At 34.2% G+C, this 16,396-nt stretch overlaps 1 protein-coding gene across 4 annotated transcripts in view; it reads left to right on the top strand.

Moving 5' to 3' along the window:
* Positions 1–16,396, top strand: part of LOC107662058 (ankyrin-1-like) — a 142,162-nt gene that overhangs the window by 78,050 nt on the left and 47,716 nt on the right. For all 4 annotated transcript variants that reach the window (XM_016451921.1, XM_016451923.1, XM_016451920.1 and 1 more), the window contains 20 exons: positions 1,256–1,354; positions 2,519–2,617; positions 2,892–2,990; positions 3,301–3,486; positions 7,145–7,243; positions 7,321–7,419; positions 7,499–7,597; positions 8,663–8,860; positions 8,975–9,073; positions 9,564–9,662; positions 9,856–9,954; positions 11,952–12,149; positions 12,248–12,346; positions 13,488–13,586; positions 13,717–13,914; positions 14,835–14,933; positions 15,041–15,139; positions 15,367–15,465; positions 15,558–15,650; positions 15,757–15,829. In XM_016451921.1, coding sequence (XP_016307407.1) covers positions 1,256–1,354; positions 2,519–2,617; positions 2,892–2,990; positions 3,301–3,486; positions 7,145–7,243; positions 7,321–7,419; positions 7,499–7,597; positions 8,663–8,860; positions 8,975–9,073; positions 9,564–9,662; positions 9,856–9,954; positions 11,952–12,149; positions 12,248–12,346; positions 13,488–13,586; positions 13,717–13,914; positions 14,835–14,933; positions 15,041–15,139; positions 15,367–15,465; positions 15,558–15,650; positions 15,757–15,829 — 2,332 coding nt within the window. The remainder of the gene's footprint in view (positions 1–1,255; positions 1,355–2,518; positions 2,618–2,891; positions 2,991–3,300; positions 3,487–7,144; positions 7,244–7,320; positions 7,420–7,498; positions 7,598–8,662; positions 8,861–8,974; positions 9,074–9,563; positions 9,663–9,855; positions 9,955–11,951; positions 12,150–12,247; positions 12,347–13,487; positions 13,587–13,716; positions 13,915–14,834; positions 14,934–15,040; positions 15,140–15,366; positions 15,466–15,557; positions 15,651–15,756; positions 15,830–16,396) is intronic.

Here is a 16,396-nt window from a genome sequence, read left to right as displayed (position 1 = left end):
TGTTACAGAATTTTCATTAAGACCCTAAAGAATCATATCAACTTGTGGAAAATGGGCATCCGATGACCCCTTTAAAGATGCATTTATCTTTTTATATACTAATTAAGAATTATTTTTGTTTTGATATTTGCATTTGTTTGTAATTGAACATAGCATTCTGATTAGAACTACTGTATTCTTGCTTTTTTCCCCCAAAAAATATTATACTGTATATTGCAGTATTTAAGATACTCTACAGCTGTTACGTTAGTATTGTTCTTGGTATTACAATAGTATACTATTATAGTTTTTATTAATATTTTGAATTAGCTTTTGTTTTTATATTTTCAGTTTTCAATTTAAATTTAAAATTGTAGAAATTGTATTTGCTTATTTCAATTCAATTTTAGTTTTAGTTCAGTTTACTTTTTTTTATTTCCAATTAGCAATTTTAGTGCAATTTTAGTTTCTAATTTTCATTTGGCTTTAGTTTTTCATCTAATATTTATATTTTATTTTATTTCAGCTGTATGTACCAACCAAGAGACCAGAAGCTGTTCTGTCAGTATTCAATATATTGATTTACATCACAGGAAACTACAGTAGCAAGTGAAATCAGACATATACTGTAAATGTCTATTAACATTTACTGACTAATATAAAACACAGTTTTCAGTGACATCAGTGTCTTTTATGTATATGGCTGGCCGTATAAAGTATGCAAGTTGATCGATCATCATACCTTTTTCAGTGACAGAAACCCAGAGTTTGACATTTCCTCATCTCCATATGATGCAACATTTGTTGTATGATATTCTGATACAACTTTATAACTGTTTGTAATATCTTCATCCATCCATTATTTTTCTTTTGTTCCTTCGTTTCTTTCTTTGAGTCACATTGAGATGGGGTGAGTGGTCTCTACACTCAGAGGGGATAATATCAGCAATGTGAGAAAGGTCCAACCTCACATGTCCTGTGAGGCTGAAGGAAGGCTGTGTGAGGTTAGACCTATCCCACATGGCCCGTATTCTTCCCAGCAGAGAGACCACCGGCCTGCCATCCACCTAAATCACCACCACCACTATCATCACCATCATCATCATCATTGGTTGATGTTTTTTGACGATGCTTCTGTGAGAGGCGGAGTGATCTACAAACCCCTCACATCCCCTTTTAAGTCTCTTTGCGACATTACAAGACCGTACTGACCATTTGATTTGAGATCAGATCACCTTCCGTGTGAGTTTGCTCTGATGGCTCTTTCCCTTCACAGAATGGACTCAACGGGCTGCACTTGGCCTCGAAAGAAGGCCATGTTAAAATGGTGCTGGAACTACTGCACCATGGTATTGTTCTTGAGACGACCACAAAGGTAAGAGTTAGAGCTACAGTGGCCATGAAAACTATTTGAACTTTAACAAAAGTATAGATGTCACTGCGTTAGATGCTAGAGCTTCTAGAAATAACTCTTCTGAATTGTTTCACATTTACATTTAGCTAACTGATCTGAAGGTGAAGTCAGTTCCCCTCAATTTTGTGCAAGTATCATAGCAGAGTAACCATAAGAGATATTCATCACATTAACTTTGAACATGTTCATCTGTTATATATTTCCCTAATTTTTGATAAATATTATGCTTGTGCTGTTTTTCCACTTGATGTTTTAACACTTTACAATAATTTGCTAACATTAGTTAACAACATTAGTTACCATACTAGACTAAAGAACTAAAGAAAAATACCTTTAAAGCATTTATTAATCTTAATGTTAATTTCAACATGTACTAATATGTTTTTAAAATCAAATGTTGTAACTGTTAATATTTTTTAATTGTCCTGAGCTAACGGGAACAATTACATTTTTATTAACCAACATTACACAAGATTAATAAATACTGTAACATGTATTTCTCATAGTTAGTTCATTTTAGTTAATGTATTAACTAATGTTATCTAATGGGATTTTATTGTAAAGTGTTGCCAATTTTATTTGATCTAATAAAATGATATCCATAGATTTTAAGTGTGACGTAAGGTGTTCAAGTATTTTTTTTTGTTCACATTCATGAAGCAGTTATTAAGTTACAAGAACTTAATTTTATCACATGTACCTTAAAAAAAACATTATATAAAGGGAGTACACTTTAGCATACTTTTAAAAAGAGTATGATATAATATACTTTAAAATTATGTACTAAAGTGTGAATGGAATGGAATGTTGTTGGCCACTTAACTGCATGTTATTTGTGATTAATTAAAGTTATATTATAGTTTAAATTCATACAATTAGCTGAACTTTAGAGTGCTTTTTGGACCCACTTAAGTAGGACTTGTGTACATCTTTTTATGTAATTTCATAATTACTGCAATTTCTTTGAAATATGATTGTACAGACAAGCATATGGTGAACTAGAATATACTTTAATGTCATTTCAATTAAGCACATACTTTTACACCAGGAAATTATTTATTTTCAAAAAATGCATATGATTAGAAAAACATGGTCTGTGTCATTAAATAAATATTTCTCTCATAGAAAGGAAATACTGCTCTTCACATCGCTGCGTTAGCTGGACAGGAACAGGTGGTCACAGAGCTGGTTAACTATGGAGCTAATGTTAATGCTCAGTCTCAGGTGGGCAAACAAGGGGATGGATACTGTGTTCTAATATTCAGCTATCTGCAAGTATTCACCTAATGTTGACCTAAAGCACAATACATAATGGGGTTTATATGTTTTCTTCTCCCCAGTTGGATGTTTTCATTTGAACAGTACAGTGATTTTGAATGTATATAGTGTTGCTCTCCGAACTAAAATCTGTCTGCTTGTATTGTCATCTGTGTATTTGTGCGCTTGCGTTAGTTTGGTATTGTATCTGCATATGGGTGTTTATGTCTGTGTGCAACAGAAGGGCTTCACTCCTCTCTACATGGCTGCACAAGAGAATCACCTGGAGGTTGTGAAGTTTCTCCTGGATAATGGAGCCAATCAGACCATTCCAACTGAGGTAATTCTGCCCTTGTAAAAAATAAAAAATAAAAGTACAGATAAGCATACTTTTAAATACTTAAGTACTTAGAAGTACTTACTCTTAACTGCATATACATTTTCATAAAAGGAAAATGTAATGCAGTTTAAACTTATATTACATGCAGTTTATTAAATCCTGTATGTCATGTATAAACTTTTAACATTAAGCCAACACAGATTGCAGACTTCACCTTAACCTGCCATTTTTACACAGGTTATTAAGAGAAATATGGATGTTCACATAATAAAATCAGAAAATAAGTGTCTTGTGTTTGTCTTTCTGGCAGGATGGCTTTACCCCTCTTGCTGTGGCTCTTCAGCAGGGCCATGAGAATGTGGTGGCCCTGCTCATCAACCACGGTACTAAGGGCAAGGTTCGCCTTCCTGCACTGCATATCGCTGCCCGAAACGATGACACCCGAACTGCCGCTGTGCTTTTACAGAATGACCCAAATCCTGATGTCTTAAGCAAGGTTTGTGTAAACTGATGGGAAAACGTTTTATTGTTCTTTTCATATTATACAATGTATGGTTCTGCCTCTAATACCTGATTAAATTAACCAGGGCCCGGTTGCATGAAAGCCCTCAAGCTAAGAAATCCCTTAGTTATAAGGTATAACTTGGGTTGCAAGAAAAATCCTAAGGGTCAACTTAAGGAACCTTAAGGCTGTCATTGTCAGACTCTGTTCCGTGTTTTGTGGTTGTTTTCCTCATGTGCCTTCCTTTCCCATGTTTAATTTGTCCCAGGTGTTTCCCATGATGTTTCATTGCTCCCAGGTGTGTCTCGTCATCCCCTCCTCCTGTGTGTATAAATAGTGTTCCCTGTGTGTGCTCCAGGGTCCGGTATTGTTCAGGTCATGTTCATGTCTATGTGTCCCCGGCTCCGCCTTGGCCTTGGCCTCCCGAGTCCCCGGCTCCTCCTTGGCCTCCCGAGTCCCCTGCTCCGCCATGGCCTCATCTGTACTCTTGGTCTCCTCGTTCCTTGCTCCGTGTTCCCGCACCGTAACAGATCGTGACAGTCATTAAGTATTCCCCTTAATTATCGAAGTGTTCCCTTAAGCGTCGCTACAAAGTCCTTAGTAACCATTTCACCTTAATAAATTTAAGAGACCAAAACAACTCCCTTAAGTCATCTTAAACTCAGTATCTGCAGGATTTTTAAACTCAAATGTAAGTCTTAAGATATTTTTTAAGACCTGCACAAATAAAATATCATATTAGCACAGTAGGACAATGACTATGGTAACATATTAAACTGTAAAATGACTGTTAAAAAGCATGACTTACAAGTTTTCACAAAACAAAGTTTTATATAATTTAAGAAAATGGATGAGTTGTATCAATTATTATATTAATTTAAACTATTATTAATCAATTATTACATTAATTAAATAACAATATAAATGTAATGTATGTCTTAATTGTTTAGATTTTTATAATGCATTATCTTCTTGTCGATCCACCTGTTCACATTTACAACCCTGCGTGTTTGCAGCGTCAATTTTCACATTAGGTAAATTTTCCATCATTAGTCAGCAGGAGGCGATTTAACTGCAGAAACAAAGTGGTTTCCTTGGTACCGACTGTACACAAAGCAGCGCAGAAATGGGCAGCGGTCGTTTCTTTAATGTTTGTTCGTGTTTTAGTTGGTTAGGTTTGCATTTCGTTATGTTCTGTTTATTGTCAAAAATATGTTTATTGTGAGATGTGGTAACTATAGTAACTGCAGCGCCCATTGCGTATGTGGTCAGAAACTACCGTGAAATGCTTAGTATAAACACTTAGGTAAGGGTGACAGTTAAGACGTTTGTTGCAACGCTCCTAAAGAAATCCCTTACCTCAGGGAATTTTTTCTCCTCAGGGATACGCCTAAGTCAAATTACTTAAGGACTTTCATGCAACCGGGCCCAGGTCTTTATTATTTCATTTAAAAAAATAGGGTGACAGTTAAGACGTTTGTTGCAACGCTCCTAAAGAAATCCCTTACCTCAGGGAATTTTTTTCTCCTCAGGGATACGCCTAAGTCAAATTACTTAAGGACTTTCATGCAACCGGGCCCAGGTCTTTATTATTTCATTTAAAAAAAATTTAATGAATAATAACCTTTATTCAGCAAGTATGCATCAAAGGAACTGTGAGACGTTTTGTGTATTTTAGCAATTTTGAAGCCTAAGTGAGTGGAATTATTTGTAGTATGACTGTCGTAAATACAGTCAATAGCTGTACACATGTGTTTGTTTCCTGCCGTAAAGCAATCTTCCCATTTCGCTCAATAGAGTGGGGGGACTATGACAGCACTTTGTAGGCCGATCGGCTGTTAGCATCGTACTGGTTCCCTCGAAAAAAACAATAGGATTTTTCCATATATTAGTGCAAAAAAATAAGCTCTGTGTTCAATCAAAGTTCATGAAGCTTACACGTTTTTTCCAGCAAGATAATCTTCACAAAATAATATAACTTTTATGAATTTTGAAGCCTAAATAAAAGTGCCAGAACTTAAAAGCTAAACTTAGACTATAAACAAATGCTCGCCTTTAACGTCACCACCTGACAACTTTTTCAAACTTACTTTTAACATGTTCAGTGAAAAGGATTTACACTATAGGAATTTTAATCCATGCTACATGAAACTTTTCATATAAATATGAATAAATAAAAAACTAGAGCCAAACTATAACTGAAGTGAGATATTAGTAATAAATAGTATAGTGAATAAATGAAATAATCATTACTAAAGGACATATGAAAGTACATTTCGAAATAAGGTGTAGGCCTATTAAAAGTCAATAAAGGATTAATATGAATATTTTAATTAAAAACATGTCTCCACGTACTATTCAATAAAATTCTAGTGCATTTAATCTATTAAATAACAGCAGAGCAAGCAAGTTTTTGGATATGGTAAGATTAAACTTATTTTAATGAGTAAAGTACCACATTTCAGCTATCGTTTTGTTAGGGTGGGTACACAAAATGTTATTTTATCCTTGCTTCTAGAAAATTCTCAATATATGCTTTCTAAAAGATTCATGTGGCCGTAAACATTTAATTTTAACGTGGCTTTAAGCACTATGCATCATTAAAGTTTCACTTTCACTGTGACTAAGCCAGTAAATGTGGTGTTTACATGGAATAAACATATGAGTTTACCTTATGGTACGAACCCAGAGTCTCCGTATCAGTAGGATAGCGATAAAACGAGCATCATACATCCCAAGACTTATGTTGCATTTTGGGGGAAAGCAAACAAAAAAATTGTCGAACAACAATATAAAATGCCGGAAACTATTAATTGGTTATTCTACAATTACTTGTAATATAAATTATAGTAAAAATTTGAAAATACTGTAAATTGATAAACTGTTCAGTGTGATGGCTTTTAATGTCTCGACAGCACCTGTAGTCCCATTTAGCAACTTGTTAGCAACCGTCATTTTTAAGAAACGTAACAGTTTTTAAAAATCACGAGTGGGGTGTAACTGGTGTGTTTTATGTCGTAGAATAAAACATGAAAGTATCTTGAACTTGTGTGAACCAGGGACCTTATTTTAGGGGATTTAATCAAAGTCCAATTCAAAAAACCTATTGACTCTGGGACGATGGGACGTGAAGTGCTAAAATGCTAACTCGCTTCCGGGTTTTTGCCTACAAAGTGACATCATAGTCCCACCACTCTATTTCGTTCCCACTCAACAAACTTACATACTCAAGGTAAAAAAAAAAAAAATTACATACAGTTGCTTTAAATTGATCAAAAGTAACAGTAAAGACAGACATTTGTAATGTTACAAAAGGTTTCTATTTCAAATTAATTCTGTTCTTTTGAAATTTCTGTTCATTTATTGACACTTTGTGTCACAGGAATAAATTACATTTTAAATATATTGAAATAGAAAGCAGCTATTCCAAATGGTCATAATATTTCATAATATTATTGTTTTTACTGTATTTTTAATAAAATACATGCAGTCTTGGTGAGCAGAAACTCTTTTCAAAAACATGAGCAAACTTTTGAACAGTAGTGCATACAGTTGATGGATTTTTGCAATGATAAATCAATCAGAGTAACAACTGTATTTTACAAGGAAAAGTGTGCTAGTTACTAACTCAGTTTCCCATGATCCTCTGCAGACAGGCTTCACACCACTCCATATCGCAGCCCACTATGAAAACCTGAATGTTGCCCAGCTACTTCTAAACAGAGGAGCTGATGTGAACTTCATGCCCAAGGTCTGTCTTTGAAATATTTCTACACTGAACCTTTGCCTGTTTACAGTTAAATACAAACTAGTGTGGCCTTCTTTCAGAATGGGATCACACCTCTACATATTGCATCCAGGAGAGGAAATGTTATCATGGTCAGACTTCTGCTGGACCGAGGAGCGAAGATTGATGCCAAGACAAAAGTATGTTTTAAAGCCACAATTCTAAACTTTAATGACAGAATTTGTATACACGTTTGTTGTTCTTTCATTTTTATCACAGGATGAGTTGACTCCTCTTCACTGTGCTGCCAGAAATGGCCATGTTAGAATAATCGAGATCCTTCTGGACCAAGGAGCCCCAATACAGGCCAAGACCAAAGTAGGCATACACCCAAATTACATATAGCCACAATAAAGAAAGAAAGACCCTCAACAACTCACCAACTTTTGAATAATTTGAAGAAGAATTTGGTAGTGTATTAACCTCTGTGATTTGGTTCATGTGGGTCAATTAGGCCTACACAAAGTTTAAGCTATTGTTCTTATGAGGCTTTTATTTTGTAAGAATTTCTCTATAAACCTGACATTTTTGGCTTTATTGCGTTTTACTTTATAAAAAGCAATGCTTCAAATGAGAAAAAAAATTGGAAAGAGTTACATATCTTGACTGAATATTATGTTCTGACAATAAGATTTCAATTGACTGAAATTATTATTGACACTGTGGTTCCCAATATACTGTGTCAGCAGTGCAAATGTAATAAAATGCATTATTTAAAAACAACTTTAAAAATCCATAAAAAAAATATTTAGGCCTAAATTTAAGATTTATGTATTTGAATTGTATATAAAATATCCATCTATTTGGACTACACAGTTTTAACCTAAACAAAATAAATTCAATGCGATGCATATTTGTCAGTTTATAGTCAAAATATGCATTAATGAAACAGGTCAGAAATGGTTTAATATTAATAATCATATTTTCAAAATGCAATTTTTTTTTTTTTCAATTTACTTGAATCAGTGGAAATGTGTTTATTGCGAAAATATTCAGTTATTGTAGTTCAAATATGAGATTGAAAATTAATTTATTGACAATAAATATATAAACCTGGTTACTGTGAATTTAAAACACATGCAATTTATTAGTACTTCTACAGAATTCTGACCTGTCTCCTTTCTGTTTTATTGCCAAATATGCATTGCATTAAGTTATTAGTTTGCTTATGTTAAACTGTATGATCTAAATGGATGGATATTTTATATGTAATTCAAATAAAATAATGCAGAAATCTTAAATGAAGTAATAATATTCAACTTTCAAAAAAAGTTATGTAAGACAGAACAAGTAATACGAATGAAAAAACCCTACCTGATTAGCATAAATTTGAAAGAAAATACCACTGGCAGCTCTAAATGTTCCCATATGTTCACTGCACAGAATGGCCTTTCTCCAATACATATGGCAGCCCAGGGCGATCATTTGGAATGTATCAGACAGCTATTACAGTACAATGCCGAGATTGATGACATCACTCTAGACCACCTGACCCCACTGCATGTGGCAGCACACTGTGGACATCATCGCATGGCCAAGGTGCTCCTGGATAAAGGAGCCAAGCCAAACACCCGTGCTTTGGTTAGTACACATTGAAAAGACACACATGGCACAACTAATGTACATGATAATATTGTTGTTTTGAAATATCTAGAAGCTGTTCGCTTACATATAAATATCTCATGACATGCTTAGAATGGCTTCACGCCACTCCATATTGCCTGTAAGAAGAACCACATGCGTGTAATGGACCTACTGTTAAAGCATTCTGCATCCCTGGAGGCTGTAACCGAGGTGAGCAACAGGATCATTTCACAGTATAAAATAAATTTAGACAGAACACAAGGATCAAAAGTGGCCCAAAACATAAAACTACATTTTTGTATACAGTGGTCATTTATGATTGCATTTCAATTCAAGAGCAATAAAAAAACACATTTAAATGGAATAGTTCACTTCAAAATGAAAAGATGTAGATGAGTTTGTTTCTTCATGGGAACAGATTTGGAGAAATGTAGCATTATATCATGTACTCACCAATGGATCCATTTCAGGGAATGGGTGCCGTCAGGAAGAGAGTCCAAACAGCTGATAAAGATGTCAATAAGTAATCCACAAGATTTAGCAAATGCTCTTTTTTTGGGTGAAATATTCCCTTAATTTGCATTTACTTTTTAATTTGAGCATAGTCTAGTATAGAGATCTATGTAAACATTTCATGTAGCCATAATTTCAAGCTGTGACATGTTCAGTTCTCAGTGTCTATTTGCTTTCGGTTTAACAGTCTGGACTGACCCCACTGCATGTGTCCTCCTTCATGGGTCATCTGAATATAGTGAAGATACTGATGCAAAAAGGAGCTTCACCACATGCCTCAAATGTGGTAAGCAATATCAACAGTTAAAGGTGCACACTGAAGTATGTCACAATGAGGCCACATAAACATTGAATTTCACATTTTGAAATTAACATTTTCTTTTATTTCTGATTGAATATATGTTTTGGCTGCAAGCTGTGCTTGTACTGTAATCTTACTGTATGTGATCACGTACCTGTATGTTAATGTGAATTTGTAGAAAGTTGAAACACCTCTGCACATGGCATCTCGAGCTGGTCACTGTGAAGTTGCTGAGTTCCTGTTGCAGAATGCAGCTCCAGTGGACGCCAAAGCCAAGGTGCATTTCATTGAATGTTTTTTTTGTATGTTATTTTGACATTTAATTAAATGTTGGTTTGTTTTTACTGTATAAATGGGGTTTAATTAAAGCTTAGCCAAGCAAAATGAGAAAAACAATGCTGTTTAAATAATAATAGTACACAGAAAACAGCAAAATAACCATGTCATTTATTTAAAGTGCATTTTAATTTTAGTCTATTTGAAAATCATGGTTTCCATTTTAAACCTGCTATTGTTCAAATGTCTAAAAGCAAATATCACTCCCCATAGAACAAAATAAAATAAACAATTTTGTTTAAATAGTACCGGTATTTTAAGTTGACACCATGGTGTTGATGTGCAAAACACACACTGACTAGCTTTATTGAACATAGAAATTATTGTGTTGTATTCTTCTCCTTCTCCTTACATAACAGAAAATATGATGCATGATTTAAAAAGACACCACAACAAACATTAAGAGCTTTATAAGTTTTCGTCTTTATTTATAGTAAGTAAACCTTTTTTTATGTTTACCTTCAGTGTAAATTCTATTTTCATATTATAGCTATGTTAGCTTTAGTTTATCATGAAATTAAGTTGTAAAAAGCCCAAAACTATTGCACTGATCTACATTAAGTAACATTTTGGCTTATGACTAAAGAAAATATATCAATATATATTTCTTTATAATAAATAAAGACCGTATAGCATACTCTGTATGAATTTAAGTTTATACGAATGTTTTTGTCTTTAGGAAAGTAAATATTTTTGATTAACCAACTATGGTACGCAATATGATATCAATGAGAAAAAATTATTTATGATGTTTTTCCTGCTTAAAATTGGACACTATAACAATATCAATAAACATTTTCATAATTTTTTTTTTTTTTTTTAAGTTTGTTGCCTCGAGGCAACATTGTACCACATCGGACAAATTGAAACATTTGACATTTTTATGCCAAAAAAAGGAATATATTTACTGAAAACATCAATTTATTTAAGCAAACACTTGAACAAACAGCTTTATTTAGTTTTTAATGAATTGCACATCTCATATTTAATAAAAAAGTAACATTTCATATCCAGCTGTTGCTCTCAGGCAACATTGTACCACCGTGAATCACAAATATGACCAAACTATCATATCTGTTATAAAGTAAAAAATGAAAAATCATCATAACCTTATCCTAATATGCACCTTATCCTTACAAGCATGCACATACAATCACACAATCACATGCATGTAAAATCTCTTTCTTCACTAATGGCACCTCATTGCTTGTGAAAGCAATTCCTCTCAACAGAAAAATCATAATATGTGATTTAGTATGTGAATTACTATTCTTACAAATGCATTACAAAATCACGCACAAATACAAAAACATTCAGATAATCTTAACCCTTTTCCTTATAAATATCATATACTTGTATTCTAACCTAGTATGCCTGCATGGCCTTATGCGATTCCATTACGGTACAATGTTGCCCTGAGGCAACATGCAGTTTTTTTTGTAATTTCCTGATACATTTCATCATATATCATGTAAAGCTTTTGAAAATACTTCTTTACTTTCCAATGAAGGTGACTCCGGTTTTTGTAGGCAATTATATGTACGAAAATAGATTAAAAAAAAAAAACACTTTTCATTGGACAAAATATGGAGTCATGTGACATGCACATGTCCTGAAATTGGAAACTAAATGGACCCCTGTGGATCATGTGGCCACTTTTTTGTATTTTCATTTATTAGTATTTGACTTCTCCTTCCCTGAAATAGCGCTGTTCAATGAAATGGTCTCATTTTATTTAAAAAAAACAAAAATAGGCTGTGTTGCCTTTTTGGTTGGTTTAAACCAAATTAAATATAATGTGAGAAAAACAAATAAATTTGGCTGTCATTTTTTTTTTTTTTAAAGTTGGTACAAAGTATTATTTGTTTCAGTGTCACTGTTATTTGTTTAAAATGCATGACTTATCGAAAACGTGATATCAAGCTGTACTTCCATCAGGATGACCAGACGCCGCTACACTGTGCCGCTCGCATGGGCCACAACGAGATGGTGAAGCTGCTGTTGGAGCACAAGGCAAACCCCAACTCCACCACAACAGCAGGACACACTTCACTGCACATCGCTTCCCGTGAGGGACACGCACAAACTGCCAGCATCCTACTGGACATGAACGCCCAGCTCACCAAAATGACCAAGGTACAGTGCTGCCCAAAGCCAAGATCACCTGCTTATTGTATTAAAATTGTTGAAACTCTCTCTTGAAACCGTAATGCTGTTTGATTGGTGCCATACAGAAAGGCTTCACTCCCCTTCATGTAGCAGCCAAATACGGGAAGGTGGATGTAGCAGTGCTGCTTTTAGAGAGAGGAGCCAACCCAAACGCTGCAGGAAAAGTATGAATCGGCTGCACGCATGCATGTGTTTATATGTATTTATAGAATGTTATTCTGTCTGATGAGACATTATTAGCATTAGTGGTTGACCAAATGAGTAAACAGACACAACCAAGTAATTAAAATGAAGTCAGCAACTATAATCTAATTACATTTGAACGTGTAACATACCGACTTAAGAATATTAGTTCTATCTCTGTCCATTGACGAGGCTGTTGGTTGATTTTGAAACCAATCATTTTAAAATGTCTAAAATGATCCATCACCACCCTTGTGAAAAAGTACACTTTAGCATACTTTTAAAAAGAGTAGTACTTAATATGGAAATAATGTACTTAAGAGTACATGTTTTTAAACACTTAATTGAATGTTAATTGCAATAAAAAGAAAATGTATTAAAGTTTAAATTTATGTTACATGCAGTTAGCTGACCTTTTGTTCAGCCGAGTGCTTTTTAAACCCCTTAAGTACGTATTTATATGCAATTTAGTAATTACTTCTATTGTCTTTTAAATAAAGATAAAGTGTACTGATGAATGTACTGACAAGCATTTATGGTACATTAAAATATGCTTTAATGTATTAAATATTACTATTATATTATTATTAGTATATTAGTATATATTAAATATTACAAAATATTATTATAAAATGTAAAAATACAAATATAATATAAATATAAATTGTAATAATGAAATTGCAAATTAGTACATTTAAAATATATGAATGTAATATTAACACAATACAGTTCAAATTTTAATCAATACTTTACATCTGCTTTAGTGTGTTAGTCAATACATCAAAATAAGTGTACTTCTTTAAAGCACAACAAAAGATAATTAAAACTTACCTTAAAATTACAACGTTTTCTTTCTAAAGTGTACTTAAGTGTGTTAAGAAACATCGTCATGAAAGTATCTCTCTGTAATTACACTTATTTCATTAATATTATATTATCTGCAAGTATGTTTTTTAAATTTACTTTTATAATTTGAAGTACTATACAAGTGCACATTTAATACAATGAAATGCTTCTTTTTATACAAATGGTGTAGTATTGTTTTATCATTCATACTGTATCTATTGCATTTTCATTTGATACTATTGATGGTAGTGAAGTAAGACGTCTTCTCCTTTATAGGTTGGACTCACACCGTTGCACGTGGCTGTCCATCATAACAACTTCGATGTGGTCAATCTTTTGCTCAGCAAAGGCGGATCACCACACAGTGCCGCTCGGGTATGACACGATTTATCGCCCTGCTTAACCCACTGAAAACACTCTCAGTCTTAATCATTATTTTGAGGTATTTTTTCTAGCCACAAAGTGCATTAACCTGTTAACTTGCTCATTTTTTTTCTCTCCTCAGAATGGCTACACTCCGCTCCACATTGCTTCCAAACAGAACCAGGTGGAGGTAGCGAGCAGTTTACTGCAGCATGGAGCTTCTGCCAATGCTGAGTCATTGCAAGGGGTCACACCGTTACACCTAGCCTCCCAAGAGGGCCAACCAGATATGGTGTTGCTGCTTATCTCAAAGCAGGCCAATGTAAATCTGGGAAATAAGGTAAGATTACTGTACTTCAATTTTTGCATTCTTTTTTTTTTTTTAAACCAAAGTTATCCCCCTTCCAAAAGCAATTGCATTGATGAAAAGAGCAGAAACAAAACAAATGTACATTTCCTTGAAAGCGAGTATTTGAATGGCAGCAAAAAGATGTTATAGGAGTCAAATCATGAGGATTCACATTTTTACTTGATCATTTGAGATAAAAGAGCTTGATGTACAAAGTAAGGTACACTCTCAGAGAAAAGGAAACAAAAGCTGACACTGGTTCTGAACACTTTTGTACCTTATTTAGTGATTCATGCACTGCCCACTGATAAATGAAAGGCAAAATGAAATGGCTTAATTTGCTGCTCTTAGTTTTTGAAGGATGGAGTGGTAAAATAAAATACAAAATAAATAAATAAAAGTAAATAATTGCGCTTCTGTGTCAGATTGTAAAATCTGCACCTCTCTAAGATAGCTTAAAAAAAGAAAATGGCAATTAATTAAAAAAATACATGCAAGAGCATCGCACATCAGTATGCAAATATTGCAATGATATCATGGTAACACACACAATTGTATTTGCTAACATTAGTTCATGCATTTGTTAACATTAATGAACAAGATCTTCACATTACAGTATTTAATGTTAATTTGTAAATATACTAACGCATTTTTGCATTATCTACCACACACTAACAATAAAATAATTAATATTTGTTATTATTAACTTTTACATATATTAATGTCTTTCTTAACATTAATAGCTTAATTTTTACATTTGTCAATGTATTAGTTAATGTGAACAAACATGCACACCTCTTTTCAAGCTGAACCTCTCTCAACATTATAAACACACATGCACGCATTGTGAATAACATGCAAGATCTTGCTTTCTGTCCATATATTGACACATGTCTCTTGTCTCTCCTCAGAGTGGTCTGACTCCTCTTCACCTCGTGGCTCAGGAGGGTCATGTTGGCATTGCTGAAATACTAGTGAAACATGGGGCGTCTGTCTACGCTGCCACACGGGTAAAAACTTGCATCTCTTACAGTGAAATACAATGTTTTTTCTACAGAGTGTACATAATGATTCACATTAATATTGATAATAATACTCATTGTTGATTTCTCTTCAGATGGGTTACACTCCACTTCATGTGGCTTGTCATTATGGCAATATCAAGATGGTTAAGTTCCTCTTACAGCAACAGGCCAATGTAAACTGCAAGTCCAGGGTAAATGAAAGATTGGTTTTGCTTTGTTCAGCTTTGTTTCATTTTTCAAATTACTGTAGATGTTCTTCCTTGAATTGCTATTCCTTGGAATAAGAGTAGAATCAATCTGTTTATTTTCGAGCACAATAAGACAATATTGGGATCTGAAACTCTGGATGAGACACATTTGAGGAGCATCTTTCTTATGAAATCTGACTGTGAGTCTGTCCTCTTTTTGGGACTGTTAGATGGGATATACGCCGCTACATCAGGCTGCTCAGCAGGGCCATACCGACATTGTGACGCTTCTCCTGAAACATGGCGCACAACCAAATGAAATTACGTCTGTAAGAGCCCAACCTCTTTTAATTGATCACCATCATTTTAAAATATGTTGGACGCTGACAAATGCACACAAAAACATTTCCGTTTCCTACAGAATGGCACGTCAGCTCTTGCCATCGCGAAGCGCCTTGGATACATCTCAGTCATTGATGTGCTCAAACTGGTTACTGAAGAGACAGTTACCATGGTGAGTTGCAGCTTTCGCAAAATTAATCTCATACAATGGCTACTGTAAAATAAATAAAAAAGACTATGTAGAAAGTCATGTGTTGTAATGAACATTTTCCTTTAAGACCACCACAGAAAAACATCGCATGAGTTTCCCTGAGACAGTTGATGAGATCTTGGATGTGTCTGAAGATGAAGGTAAATACAGCTCTCTGTTTAATGTCATGCTTGGTTTGAGAGTTGTTAGCATTATGTTCATTAGAATTACAAGACATAGACTAATTTAAAGGGGTCATATGATGCTATTTAAATGTTTCCTTTCTTGTTTCTCCGATCACAAATGCAGACATGGTTTAATGTTGACGCAGCGCGATATGCAACGTAACCTGTAAAAAGACAGTATAAGTCATTACAATCAGTAATTATGTCCCCACTGGATGCATCAAATGCCTTGTTTGTAATGTGTTTTATTGATTTTGTCTCATCTAGTAATGTCCGGATCGCGAACGAATCGTTCTATTTATCCGGATCTTCTTAGTGAACCGGTCGATCCAGTTCACCAAATCGAACTGAATCGTTTGAAATGGTTCGCGTCTCCAGTACGCACTAATCCACAAATATTCAGCCAATCACAACGCACTGGATAGCTGGCCAATCAGAGCACACCTCGCTTTTTCAGCACGATGAGCTTTGTAAAAATTGACACGTTTCAGAAAGGCAGGGCACAGAGGAGAAACAATAATGTACATTATATGGAAAATAATG

Source organism: Sinocyclocheilus anshuiensis, unplaced genomic scaffold (assembly GCF_001515605.1).
Source record: "Sinocyclocheilus anshuiensis isolate Anshui unplaced genomic scaffold, SAMN03320099.WGS_v1.1 scaffold431, whole genome shotgun sequence".
NCBI classification, from domain to species: Eukaryota; Metazoa; Chordata; class Actinopteri; order Cypriniformes; family Cyprinidae; genus Sinocyclocheilus; species Sinocyclocheilus anshuiensis.
The sequence above is the reverse complement of the archived record's forward strand: the minus strand, read 5'-3'. Positions and strand labels throughout refer to the sequence as shown.